This window comes from Oenanthe melanoleuca, chromosome 1A, assembly GCF_029582105.1.
Source record: "Oenanthe melanoleuca isolate GR-GAL-2019-014 chromosome 1A, OMel1.0, whole genome shotgun sequence".
NCBI lineage: Eukaryota > Metazoa > Chordata > Aves > Passeriformes > Muscicapidae > Oenanthe > Oenanthe melanoleuca.
In genome coordinates, this window is record NC_079334.1 from 67,212,986 (window position 1) to 67,226,068 (window position 13,083).

At 47.1% G+C, this 13,083-nt stretch overlaps 1 protein-coding gene across 4 annotated transcripts in view; it reads right to left on the reverse strand.

Moving 5' to 3' along the window:
* The window catches only part of PLXNA4 (plexin A4), a 435,362-nt gene that overhangs the window by 217,740 nt on the left and 204,539 nt on the right, over positions 1–13,083 (reverse strand). For all 4 annotated transcript variants that reach the window (XM_056482450.1, XM_056482451.1, XM_056482452.1 and 1 more), the window contains exon 4: positions 7,687–7,818. In XM_056482450.1, the coding sequence (XP_056338425.1) occupies positions 7,687–7,818 (132 nt within the window). The remainder of the gene's footprint in view (positions 1–7,686; positions 7,819–13,083) is intronic.

Genomic DNA, 13,083 nt, shown 5'->3' on the forward strand with positions numbered 1-13,083 from the left:
ATGTACACAGGTCAGGAGGACAGCTGAGTTTTCAATAGTTCAGTGGCAAGTGCTACAGGGAGTTCTAAGAGAGGTCCTGATCTTGGAAATGTTTTCTGTACTTTCAGGGCACATGGAACTACAGATGATGTCATTGAATCAACTAGAATATTCCTAGAATATCCTGGATCCTGGGATGGAAGGATCATCAAGTACAACTCCTGGCATGCATAGGACCACCCCAAAAAACCCCACTGTGTGTCTGAGAGTGACAGGAGTCTATGAATGAGGCAGGGAATTATTCAAGGTCTCCCAAATCCTGAACTGCGTCCCAGCCTTTCCTCCTTCCCAGTGCATTTTGCATAGTCCTGGTTTTAAAGCAAAGTGAGGCAATTCAAAACAGCATCAACTGGCTCATGAAAGCCTTTCCAAAGCATAAAAAGAGCTTAATTCAAGTGTGAAAAGCCCAAGGCTGGGGGACAGTGAGAGCTGGAATTCCAGCTGCCCGTGTGTCTCGCGGGATGCAGACAGCCCCAAGTGGAATTTCTTCCCTTGCCATGAACATTTGGGACACCCCCAAGCCCTTGAATCTGTTCCTGTCCTGCTCAGCTCAGCTTTCCCAGTTATTCACATCCTTTCTGGATCACACAACCAACCCAGCAGGAGGTTAAGGGACTCCCTACTCACTGAATTATCCCAGTTTACTCCAAAACACCCACGTGAAAGCAGCAAATGAGTTAAAATCAAGCTAAATTATGACCTTTTCTTGCAATAATTTACCTTTTGCTGATAAAGAATTATTTCAAAAGACTCAGCAGCACAATGCTCTGCAGTTTTGCCAGTGGGCCAAATCACTTTTATAACTCATGGCCGAGAAACACAGGCACTCACAGTGTCTTTTCCATCCTTAGCTGAGCATCCATGTGGGATTTTCCATCCATTCAGACATTTCTCACAGGGCATCTGACCTTATTTAACAGGCCCTTAATTAGGTGAAAGCAAATGCGAGGGAGAGCGGAGTTCAGCCTCTGATGTTGCTGAGGGTAATGAGGAGTATTGCAGGGGCAGCAAAGAACAATCAAAGAGGACAAAAGTTGCCTTTGCTGCCAGCTGGGATTACACTCATTGCTTGATAGGGTTGGAGTGAACTCCAGGAACTGCTCTTCCCTATCAATTTTGTGCAGGACTGCCCAAGAGCAGGGCAGCTGGCAAGGAAATGGGTGGTTTGGAGTTCTGTTGGGAGAGGAATGTGACACATTTTTGCAAAGACAGTGAATTCAACCATGTTTTGGGTGTTCTAGAAGCTCTGATGGTCCTGATTTTATGTAGGATGTCAGTCTGGTTTAGGAATAGCCAGTTATGGAATCATGGAGTGGTTTGGGTTGGAAGGGACATGAAAGATCACCCAGTGCCACCTCTGCCATGGCCCATTAACAGGAGATATCTCCCACAGAGATCAGGATCACTGCCCCACCTGGTCTCAGCAGATGGTGACAGAATACAGACTTTGGCACATCTTTACATTGTAACCCAGGACATCCCTCCAGAGGCTGCTGCCAGCTCCCCCAGTCAGCTGCTTCAGCTTTCCCCAAACATGTACCCACTCTTCTCTTCTACTCCTGTTTATAAGAAGTTCTTCATCAAGATTTTAAATGTTTAATTAGCAACAAAAGCAAAAAAAAAAACCACTAAATGCTTGACAGCTTGCAATGGGTCCTGTCCTGAGAAGTGTGACAAAATCATGGAATTGGCTGGAAGGGACCTTAAAGATCATCTGATTTCAACCCTCTGCCATGGCAGGGACACCTTCCACTGTCCCAGGTTACTCCAAGTTCCATCCAGCCTGGCCTTGGAGACTTCCAGGGATCCAGCCACAGCTTCTCTGTGCACCCTGTGCCAGGGCCTCCCCACCCTCACAGCCAAACATTTCTTCCTAACTGCCTGATAATTAATCCAAGGAAGAGATGATGCTGCCAATACCCTTCCAGAAGTTGAGTAGTGGAGTCCTGCAGATCTGACCACCTCCCAAGAGTGGATGTCCACAGTGGTCATCTTTCACAGCCCCTTCTAAATCAATACTCCAAGAGAGCAGAATAACAGAAATCTGCAACAACAGCACCAAAATTTACAGTTTCTGGGTGTCTCTGCTGCTTTTAAGTCCCCAGGTCAAAATGTCATACCTATAAGATAATCTCAGCTTTCTGTTTTCAAACAAGACCTTTCTGCATTTGCTGGTTCTGGCCCAATGATGAAAAACGTGGTCTGCACACAACCTGATGGCTCACAAACAAACAAATGCAAATTAAAAGGAAAAAAAAAAAAAACAAAACAACAACCAAAAAAACTCTTGAGTTATTTTTAAAACTTGTGATCTTGAGCCAGTGTTTCTGGGGACAACCTCAAACTGACAATCTCCTGGAAACAGCTACTCCAAAGCCAGGAGTTAATGCTGCTTGATATCTTGTGTAAAGACCACATTTGAAGAAATTAAGCCATAATTAAGCAAACTTATTAATGATTGCTTTAACTAATTGATACAATAACATAAGCAGCAGACAAGATTTTAATCAGTGGTCATGAAACCAGAAGTAAACTGGCCAGACACCCCCTCCTCCTTGGCAGCTAATTTGCAAACAATAATTCTGCTGCTGATAGTGACTCAGAGGCAGAGGGGAGAAGAATAAATCTCAGGAGACAAATAGGTATAAGCCTTCCCCATTTTAATGAGAAACAGACACAAAAAGGCCAAGAAGACCCTGTCAACATGATTTGCAGTACAGTTACTTAATTTTTACCAAATGTGCTTTCTGCCACGCTTTAGTTGAAGTACATATTTATTTGATATTTCGCTGGCAAAGTTTAAAAGAGCCTCCAAAATACCCATCTGCTTCTGCTACGCATGACCCTGCCAGCCTCACCTCCGACACACTGTAATGGTTTTAGGGAATGATAGCACTGCACAGATGTGATTTATTCACAGATTGTGGGTGACTTTCTGCTAATTTACAGGGGGAAAGCACAACTTCCCACCGGAGCGTGAAGCTGACCCACAGAACAAACCTGCCTGCACAGAGAGGGACAGCAAATCTCCTTGAGGCAAACACAGAATCACAGGATGGTTTTATAAGGGACAATAAAAATCATCCCATTTCACCCCTGCCAAGGGCAGGGACACCTTCCACTATCCCAGCTTGCTCCAAGCCCCATCCAGCCTGGCCTTGGACACTTCCAGGGATGGGTAAATTGCTCAGAAGCAACAAAAGGTTGCTCAAAACCTGGCTGCAGAACAGTCTTCCCTAACCTTCAGTAAACCAAAACTAAGAGGAAGCTCAGAACCTTCATATTTAAATAATATGAAGTTGACACCTCTTGCCCTTTATCTTCTGGATTTTGAGCCTTTAAGGTTATTTCCTCCAGCTCTTCCCTTTGATCCCTCTGTATCAAAAGGAAGGGCTGAGATTCCTGTGCTGGAGTTGCTTCCATGTGTTGCATCAGCTTTGCAAAATGCTGGGAGAGACCCAGGAGTCCAGAGTTATTTAGGGGGTGATGGAGGTGACTTTCCAAATGTTAGTCCCAAGGTGGGACAGGGGAATGAGCATCCTGAACCTCCTGGTGTGTCTCAAGGAAACGAGGAGAGTGGTCAGGCAGCAGTGTGGGGACAGATGGGACAGCAAAGAGCAAAGAAACAGGGATGCCAGGAGTGCAGGAGTGGTGGAAAAGCAAGTGCAAGCCTGGAAATGAGAGGAAAGGGCTGCAAAGGATCAGAGAGAGAGGCAGGGAGAATGAGAAAGGGGTGGAATGACTATCTCCATCCCTGCAAAGAGTTCCAGGGAGAAATTCAGAGATGATTAGGTGAGGGAGGGGACCCAAGGAAGCACATGGCATGTGTGATGAGGAGCAGGGAAGATGCAGAGAAGCTGCAGCAGAGACCCTCCTGTTCCTCCAGCATTTCCCATCTGCTCCTCATCCCCTGAGAGCAGCATGTGAGGCACAGGGCTCCTCTGCACACCAGAAACAGGAAAAGAGAAAGAAACAGTCCCAGCCTGCAATGTAAGAAATGTGCAGAGGAGCTGTTCACAGGGAATGGAGGGACAGGACAGGGGGAGAATGGCTTCAGACACAGTGAGTAGGTTTAAATGGGATGCTGGGAGGAATTCTGGGCTGAGAGGGTGATGAGCACTGGCACAGGCTGCCCAGAGAAGCTGTGGCTGCCCCATCCCTGCAAGGTCCAAGGTCAGGCTGGATGGGGCTTGGAGCAAGCTGGGATAGTGGCTGTAGCTGCCTCAGAGGGATTTGAAGGCTGGAGTTAAAGGGATGATCTCCTGATGGATCCTGACAAATCCCATGTGTGCACCAACCCTGCCCTGCACTGTCAGCAGGGACCTGAAACACATTCACACCTAAAACAGAGATGTCCACACCTCTGGGAGATGATGGGACCTTTGTGTGCTCTGTCTTGGCTTTCAGTGACACATCCCCTCTCCCCCTCTCAATCACTGCCCATATAAAATATGTATTTCTAGATAATGGTGAAAAGCTGTTGCATGCTGCTCCTCAGAGCATTGCACATCTGGGTGAGTGGGCAAGTGCAGCTTGTCACCTCCCAGTGTCCAGAGGAGCTGCAAGGCAGGACTTGTTTCAGCCACAGACCACAAGGCTGAGCTGGGTTCCACCTCCCTTGGAGCCCAGGGAGCTCAGCTCCAGAGGAAAACCCCATGTGCAAACCAAGGACCCCCAAGTTCACTGGGGACAATGTTCCCATGCAGAAATTGAACTTTAAAAGGCCAGGGGGTTATTTTAGCAGCCTAAGATGTTCCTTGTACCCAGATTTACAGTGACAGCTCTTTCTAGGTGTTCCAGTTAAAGGGTGCCTTGCTGGGATGTCCAGGGCTGTGGCAAGACTGGCACAAGCTGGAGAAATTGGCTTTATCACTGGGGCTTCCATTCCTGTGGGGGGCTGCTGAGTGGTGGAGCCAAGTCTGGCAAAACCATAAGGTTTGGAGACAAGTCCTGTGAGGAGTGGCTGAGAGAGCTGGAGCTGTTTAGCCTGGGGAAAGGAGGATCAGTGGGGACCTCACTGCCCTCCACAACTCCCTGGAAAGAAATTGTTGTGAGGTGAGGGGTCTGTGTCTTCTGCCAGGAAACACCAACAGAGCAAGGGGAAATGGCCTCAAACTGCACCAGGGGAGGCTCAGGCTGGATATTGGGAAAAATTTCATCAGTGGAAGAATGGTTAAGGACTGGAAGAGGCAGTGGTGGGGTCACCATCCCTGGAGGTGTCCAAAACACAAACAGAAGTGACACTTCATATATGGTTCAGTGAGCACAGGAGTATTTGGTCAAAGGTTGGACTTGATGATCTTAGAGGCCTTTTCCAGCCTTAATGATTCTATGGAAACAGCTTTTAATAAGCACACAGGTAATAACAGAAGCACTCTTATCTCTGGGGCACAGACAGGGCTGAGGAAGGAGAAACCTCCTCCTTCCCCAGGGATGGCACAAGCCCTGGTGCCTGTCTGTCTTTAAAAAGGTCAGGTCAAGTCATCACCCCCTTGCCCTTCACCTCCCAGTCCCACTGTGGGCAGAGAAAGCCTCTGCTGAGTCATATCTTCCCCCTTTTATAAAAGATCTGTACATGGTTTGTAGAGTGGGTGGGATATTTGCTCCCCAAGGGCAGCCTGTTCATAATCCTGCCTCCAGCAAAGGCAAACCCCTGCACCCACTCACTGAGGCTCTGCAAATATTAATTTATTCAAGCATTAAAGTGTGTTCTGTCATGAGCACACAGGTAGTGACTGCACTGCTGAGGTGGCAGTGCTGTCACTCACATCCCCTGCCTCAGATAAAATCAGATTTGGGCAAAGGCTGAGGAAGTGCTGAGTGTTCCACAAGGCTCACATCAGATTTTAAATAACAACAGTCCTTGCCTTTTTCACCAGCCTCTCTCACAGAGACACCCTTGGGTGTCAGAGAAGGGTGGGAGGAGATGATTGATAAATCACAGGGGGCTCAGAGCTCCTGAGCTCTCCCCAGGGCTTGGGGTCCTAAAAACCAGCTTGGAACAGCCAAGAACAGAATGAATCTGCTCATGCTGCAATGGTCAGGGAGGTGCAGGGAGTCAATGGACCAGCAAGAATAAGTTTTTGGAACTCTCTGGAGGAAAAACAAATTGTTCCTCTTGTTCCAGATTTCATGTTTTAAGGATGTGAGGGAATGAAGGTTGCTGTCCCACTGGACAAACCCTTTCCCCCAGGGGTTTGGTACAGTCCCTGGGAGTCTCTGGAGATCTGAAGGGCTGTGCAAAGGCAGCAGTGGTGTCTGAGGTGACCTCAAATGGGTCTGCACAAAAAGGGCACTGAGCAAACCTGAAAACTCTGGTGCATTCATTGTTTGCCCCAGGGCTCCCTCAAGGAGCCCCATTCTCTGCAGAAGGGAAAAAGAAAGGGCCCAGACAGTAAAAGGATGAGGAGAAGGAATGGTGTCATGCTCAAAGTCTTGCAGGAGCTCAGGCATCAACTGCCTCCAGCTTCTCACCCCATCCCAAAAAGTGACTGGAACTGTTTTCACTTCAGGGCTGGAAGTGAAATCCCATCCCTGCCCAGCAAGGAGCAGATGAGAAGGAATCAGCTCTGCCATCCTGCCCTTTACCCTGAGTTATGGTACCTCTCAGCCTCTTAAATCAGGAGGAATTTACAGAGTTGCTCCCCTCCCCACACCAAATTTTAGGTATAAATACGCACAGTGGAGGGAAAGGTTGGAGACATCACAAACCACTTTATTTTAAGTGGTGCAAGCAGAAGAAATGACACTCATAGATTAAAAAATAAAACCAGCAATACTTGTTTAATAAAGCATTGAACATATATGGCTGAGCATGTCCCACTCAGGCTGGTGGCCTCCACTGAAGGAGCACTGGAGGATAATTGCCATCACCCTGCCACAATCCCTCATTGCTCCCATCCTTTTTGTGGATCTAAAACTCCTCATCTGTGAATCAAGCAGGTATGACAGCTCAGGTAATCCTGCACACCCACAGGATTAATTACAAACAATGCCTTTTTCATGTAAATGTAGTTCCTCCTCCTACCCCCACCCCAAGCAGCAAACATCTCAAGGCCAAGAATTCCTCTGAAATCAGCCAGGATCCCATGCTGAACACCCAAGCTGGTCCTTCCCTGGCACTATTTTCAATCATAATGCTGATAACACAACAGGAACACCACACCAAGCTTGGCCTGCACCCTGGCAGGCAGCATCCTGCACTCTTGCCCACTGTGTCCCAAAGAGCCTCCAGCCTCTCCAAAAACTCCAAAAAACTCTCCAAAGAGCCAAATCATTCAGTGCTGCACCCTCCTGTGCCTGTGGCAGATGCAGCCACAGTGTGGGTGGGGGTGGAAGAAAAATGCAGCAGCAACTCCTTGTCCAGCAACTCTGGGGGTGGGTCCTGCCCCCTGAGTTCTGTGCCCCTGACCCCTCAGTATTGCACAAGTAATAATAATAATGAATTATTAATTAAAGAATAATGAATAATAATAAATGCCATGGGTTTATGAACATAAAAACCCTGATGTTGGTAACAGAGCACACCCTTGTAGGAACTGTGGTCACTGCCAGAATTCATGAGCAGCCCTGATGTCCAGAGCATGATGCAGCTCAAAGGTTGTATCAAAGGTTTAGAAAGCACCAGGGGCTGCTGGAGCTCCTTACCTGCTTCTCAGACATGATGTAGAGGTGCTCATGGTCCATGGAGAAGGCCATGTCCCTGAGGATGGGGCCAGTGTCCACCACCTGCACGATCTCGTACTCCCGAGTGTTCTTGCTGGTGCCATCCACACGGATCTGGGCAGCAAAAGCAGAGAGAACATGAGGATTTATCCCCCTTCCACTGAAAACAAATAATTACAGAACCTCTGAATGATTTGTGTTGAAATGAACCTTAAAGATCATCTCATTCCAAATTCCCTGCCATGGGCAGGGACATCTCCCACTATCCCAGGTTGACCCAAGCCCTGTCCAGCCTGGCCTTGGGCACTCCAGGGATCCAGCCACAGCTTCTCTGGGAAACCTTCTCTCTCACCACCCTCATATAATATATTAAAAATATATAATGTAATATGTAATATGTAATATGCAATAAATTAATATATAATATATAATATATAATATATAATATATAATATATAATATATAATATATAATATATAATATATAATATATAATATATAATATATAATATATATATAATATATATCTATTTATAAAATATATACAAAATAATCATTTGTATTGTGGCCCAGGTCTTTCAGACAACGACCACTGCCAACAAAAAAGTGAACTTTCCCTAGCCTCCTCACCCAAAGGATAAAGCAGATTTCATCACTTCTGCTGGTGCCATCAACACAAGAGCACTGTAAGAACAATGCAGAGCCTGCTGCCTTTTATCTGGCACTGTCACTGTGCTCCTGTCAGCACCTGGACAAATCTACCAGGCTCAAAATGATGGCAATGAGGGAAGGATCTGTGGTGGTGATGAGCAGAAGATAAAAACCCACACAAATCTGCAGGACTGACTCACTTGAATGCCACTCAGATAATATTATTGCTCTTATTGCTAATGTTCCACGGGGCAATTTATTATTGCAGAGTGCTCAGTGCAACACAGACTATTCCTCTTGCTGATTGCATATATCAGGTATTGAAATCAGTCCTGAACCAATGTGGCACCTTATGATTGCAGACACATCTCATAACAGGGTGTCACTTAGGGACATCAATAACTGGGATTATGAGGAGGAACCAGACACACAGTCCCAGTCTATCCCTGACAATGATCCAGTGATACAGAAGAAAACAACAGATTTTCTTTACCTGCTTGAAAACAATTTGAGTTTGGGCTCAAAAGCAGCTGGAGAAGATTTGCAATCCCATTCAATATGGAACAAGTCATGATAAAATAGCTGTTCTCAGGAGTTCTCCTGAGCCTTGTGAGGCTCTGTACAGCAGCAAACCCTACAGTCACGTTTCAGAGGTGCATCCACATTCCTCATCTCCCTCTGTTTCCCATGTGTTGCCTCTCACTTTCTGAATACATTCTATCCTGCAGCAACACAAACACCACAGCAGCTTTCCCTAAAAGAAGTACAGTTGTAGGAGATCTTCATCATTATAATCTCCATTCTTTCCTGACCAGAGATTCCCAGTCTGCAGTTGGATAGCTGAGCAAAAACCACCCTTCCATTCCAAAGGAAATAACAAGCTGTGGAGAACTTATGGTGTCAAGACCTGTTCCCACTGTTCCCTGGCACAGTCCTTGAGCTTGTTCCTTCTGTGTCACCCTCTCAGCCAAGAAACTGAGCCTGAATCATCTTCTGTATTGGAAAGTCAAAGAGAAGCGAAGAGGGGGAATGATAAAGGGTGTGGGAAGTCTGTATGAGTAAAGGACAGCAGTGATATACAGATTGTTATCTATGTCCTTTCTTGATGTACTCACCTGCTGTGGGACAATAATAGATTATGATTTTCCCAGGAAAGATAAGGAAATTGAAGCAGAAAGGAGTTAGAGGGGCTGTCTGTGCTTCAGAGGGTGTGGAGGGTGCTCAGGGATGCTCAGATCCTGTGTTATCCTCCAGACTGCACAGAAGTGGGAGCACGTGCAGGCCTTGGCTGCTGGGCTGGTCCAGTGACAGGGGAGGACTTGCAGTTAATTTGTCATCTTGATGGAGCTGCTGATGACAGCAGCACACGTCCAGCATCAGCACAGAGAGAGGTCAGGGCCTGAAGCCCAGCACTGAACATCCCTGACACACAAATAATTTGGGGTCTGAAGCCCAGCACTGAACATCCCTGAAAAAAAGAATTTGGGGTCTGAAGCCCAGCACTGAGCATCCCTGAAAAAAAGAATTTGGGGTCTGAAGCCCAGCACTGAACATCCCTGAAAAACAGAATTTGGGGTCTGAAGCCCAGCAATGAACATCCCTGACATACAAAGAATTTGGGGTCTGAAGCCCAGCACTGAACATCCCTGAAAAAAAGAATTTGGGGTCTGAAGCCCAGCACTGAACATCCCTGACACACAAAGAATTTGAGGTCTGAAGCCCAGCAATGAACATCCCTGACATACAAAGAATTTGAGGTCTGAAGCCCAGCACTGAGCATCCCTGAAAAAAAGAATTTGGGGTCTGAAGCCCAGCGCTGAACATCCCTGACACACAAATAATTTGGGGTCTGAAGCCCAGCACTGAACATCCCTGAAAAAAAGAATTTGGGGTCTGAAGCCCAGCACTGAACATCCCTGACACACAAAGAATTTGAGGTCTGAAGCCCAGCACTGAACATCCCTGACACACAAAGAATTTGAGGTCTGAAGCCCAGCAATGAACATCCCTGACACACAAAGAATTTGGGGTCTGAAGCCCAGCACTGAACATCCATGAAAAAAAGAATTTGGGGTCTGAAGCCCAGCGCTGAACATCCCTGACACACAAAGAAGCCAGCACAGAGCACCCCTCACTCCCACCAGCTCTGTCTGCTGGGAGCAAAGGTTTCACTGATGTCCATGGTCCCTCACAGGGAAATTCAGCTCCTCTGAGTCTTCCTTCTAGAAAGTGGGCACTGATGTAAATAACCCATGAGGTCAAGGGCAAAGAGGCCAACAGGTTTGGGCTGAGTCCTTCCCCTTAGGACTTTAGGGGACAGAAAGAGGCAGGAAGGGCTGCAGGGCAGGGGCACAGGAGGCTCTGCCCTGAGCACATCAAATACCCCACAGCAGGAGCCTTTCCCCTTTCACTGAGTTTTCCAGCTCCAAGTTTTCCATCTCAGGGAGCTTTGTCTGCTGTCCCCACTCTGCCTCCCCCCATGGATTCTCATTCCTGTCAGAGCATCCTCACTCTGCTGATCCCTGCGCTAAACAAACCTCACCACTTCGCTGCTTTGACCTTGATTTTCCAGCACCACCAGGGTCAGATCTGCAGGCCAGCAGATATGTAAGCAGCCAATTATCACCCCAGGGCTCAGCCACTGGCCTCAGCCTTTGCCAGGCCCCATTAGAGGGAAAAGAGGGAGATGGAAGAGGCAGGCTGGAGGAACAGCCGGCTGGAGTTAACAAACCATGGAGACAGGAGGCACAGCCCCCAGGGATCTCCCCTGTGCATTTGGTGCAGGTAAAAGATTGCAGAGGCTTCACACCAGGAATGCAGAGATGCTCTGAAGTGATTTAACAGCTATTGCTGGCCTAATAGCCTGAAAAGTCATTATTTTGCAGAGGGGGAGGGAGGGAAGGAGGGACAGGGCTCATGGCACCGTGCATGTGCAAACTCACACACTTGCTCACACAGCCCAGCAGCTCTAGGCACAGAAGCCCCTTCTCTGTTAAGTCTAGTAGCTCATAAATAAATTCAGAAAAAGGCCAGAAAATCTGGCAGACACCAAACCACGCTGCACAGCCCATGTGAGCCCTGTGTCAGCAGTGAGGTGATTCAGAATTTGGGGTTTTAGAATATAGCAATAGGTAGTGGGACAAGATGGAGGTTCTGGGGTATTGGCTCCTCTTCCTTCTTGCTCCTTCTCCTTGGTTTCAGGTAGTAGTTTTTGGTTGGATTAAAAATCCTGTAGTGCAGGTCACAGGTGTTTGGTCATTGGGTCAAAAGTATAAATAATACAGATGTTAGTTTTTAATTGGATAGTTAGGCTTTAAAAGACCTTGTGATGAGCAAGATACAGCTCCTTTTTGTCATTTTTAGCTTGTTAGGTAGAAGTGCTGTAGCACTCACTGTATTATAGATAAGAATGGGAAAAAAAACCAACCAAGTCCAAAGATGAAAATTCTCTCTGTGCTTCAATCCCCACTCTGAAAGCAGAGGAAATAAAAAAAGAAGCTAGCCTCTAATAGGAGGGGAACAACAAGAGACAGAGGGGGCTCCAGGAGCACAGGTGAGCCCCAAAATGCTGAGTCCACTACAACCCCCAGTCCACAAACACCCATCACCTCCACTACAGGATCATCCACCTGCTCCCCCTTCCCAAATGTCTGTCCTGGACATGCACAGCCCTGAGACCCCCAGATGCTCAGCTCAGCTCAGCTGCCCTGTCCTCCTTTAACCCAACACTTGGGAGCTCCCAGGGCCCAGCACTCTCAGGCTCACATTAATCCTTTCCCTTCCTGGAAGGTTTCACTGGCTGGGCTTGGCTCTGCAGCTATTAAAACATCAGCACGATGCTTCCCGAAGGTCAACCACCAAGGGACCCATTCTGGCAGCTGTTTGTTTGTTTGTCTGAACATTATCTAGGGCTGGCTGTTTATTTACATCCATTGAAGTATCAGACAATAAATATCCTCTCCCAGTAGCAAACAGATGCTTGCACTCGAATGTTCTGGCGAGCGCTGGCTCCAAAACGATCTCCTTAATGAGCAAATAATGCTATTAATCTTTAAAGACACAGGCTCTGGCCTTCTCTGAGCTCCCACCCTGGCCATGGCTACACCCACAGGCATCCTGGCAAGCAGCCCACGGGTCTGGGAGATGAAAGAAGGTAAAAGATACCTTCCATCACTCAGCTGGTGCTTTTCAGCCTTATCTGGGGCTCCCCAGCTGCTGAGGGATCCATGGAGGATGATGCTCCAGGACAGTTTCCCCATCAAGTTGGTGGCAGATGCCTCAATCACACTTCTAAGGGGGACATAGAGGTTGGTAGCACATAGTTATCAAAGAGAGGGGCACAATTATTCTCTCCAGATCAGTGGGTTGGACTCAAAATTGTCAAAGAAAGAGCAGTGGGATTGGAGGACAAAAGGGATTGGTGGTAGCAAGCACTTGGTGTCTTTGCTAGAAGATAAATCATGATTATGGCAAAAAAAAGAAAATATCTTTAAGCTCAGCAGAGTAACAGACACACCTGCTTTCCAGAGAGGGCCACAGACCTCTATTAGCAACTCTATTCTTTCCTATAAAGTGACATTTCCTGCTAAAATCCATCCACACTGATGTACCTCAGGATCTTTTCTCCAGGCCCATTAAATCCTGACCCCACAGACTGAATCAGCGTTTGGAGCACGTTAACATCATCCAGTTTAGGTTTATTGAAGAAAAAGGCACTGGCACAGATTGT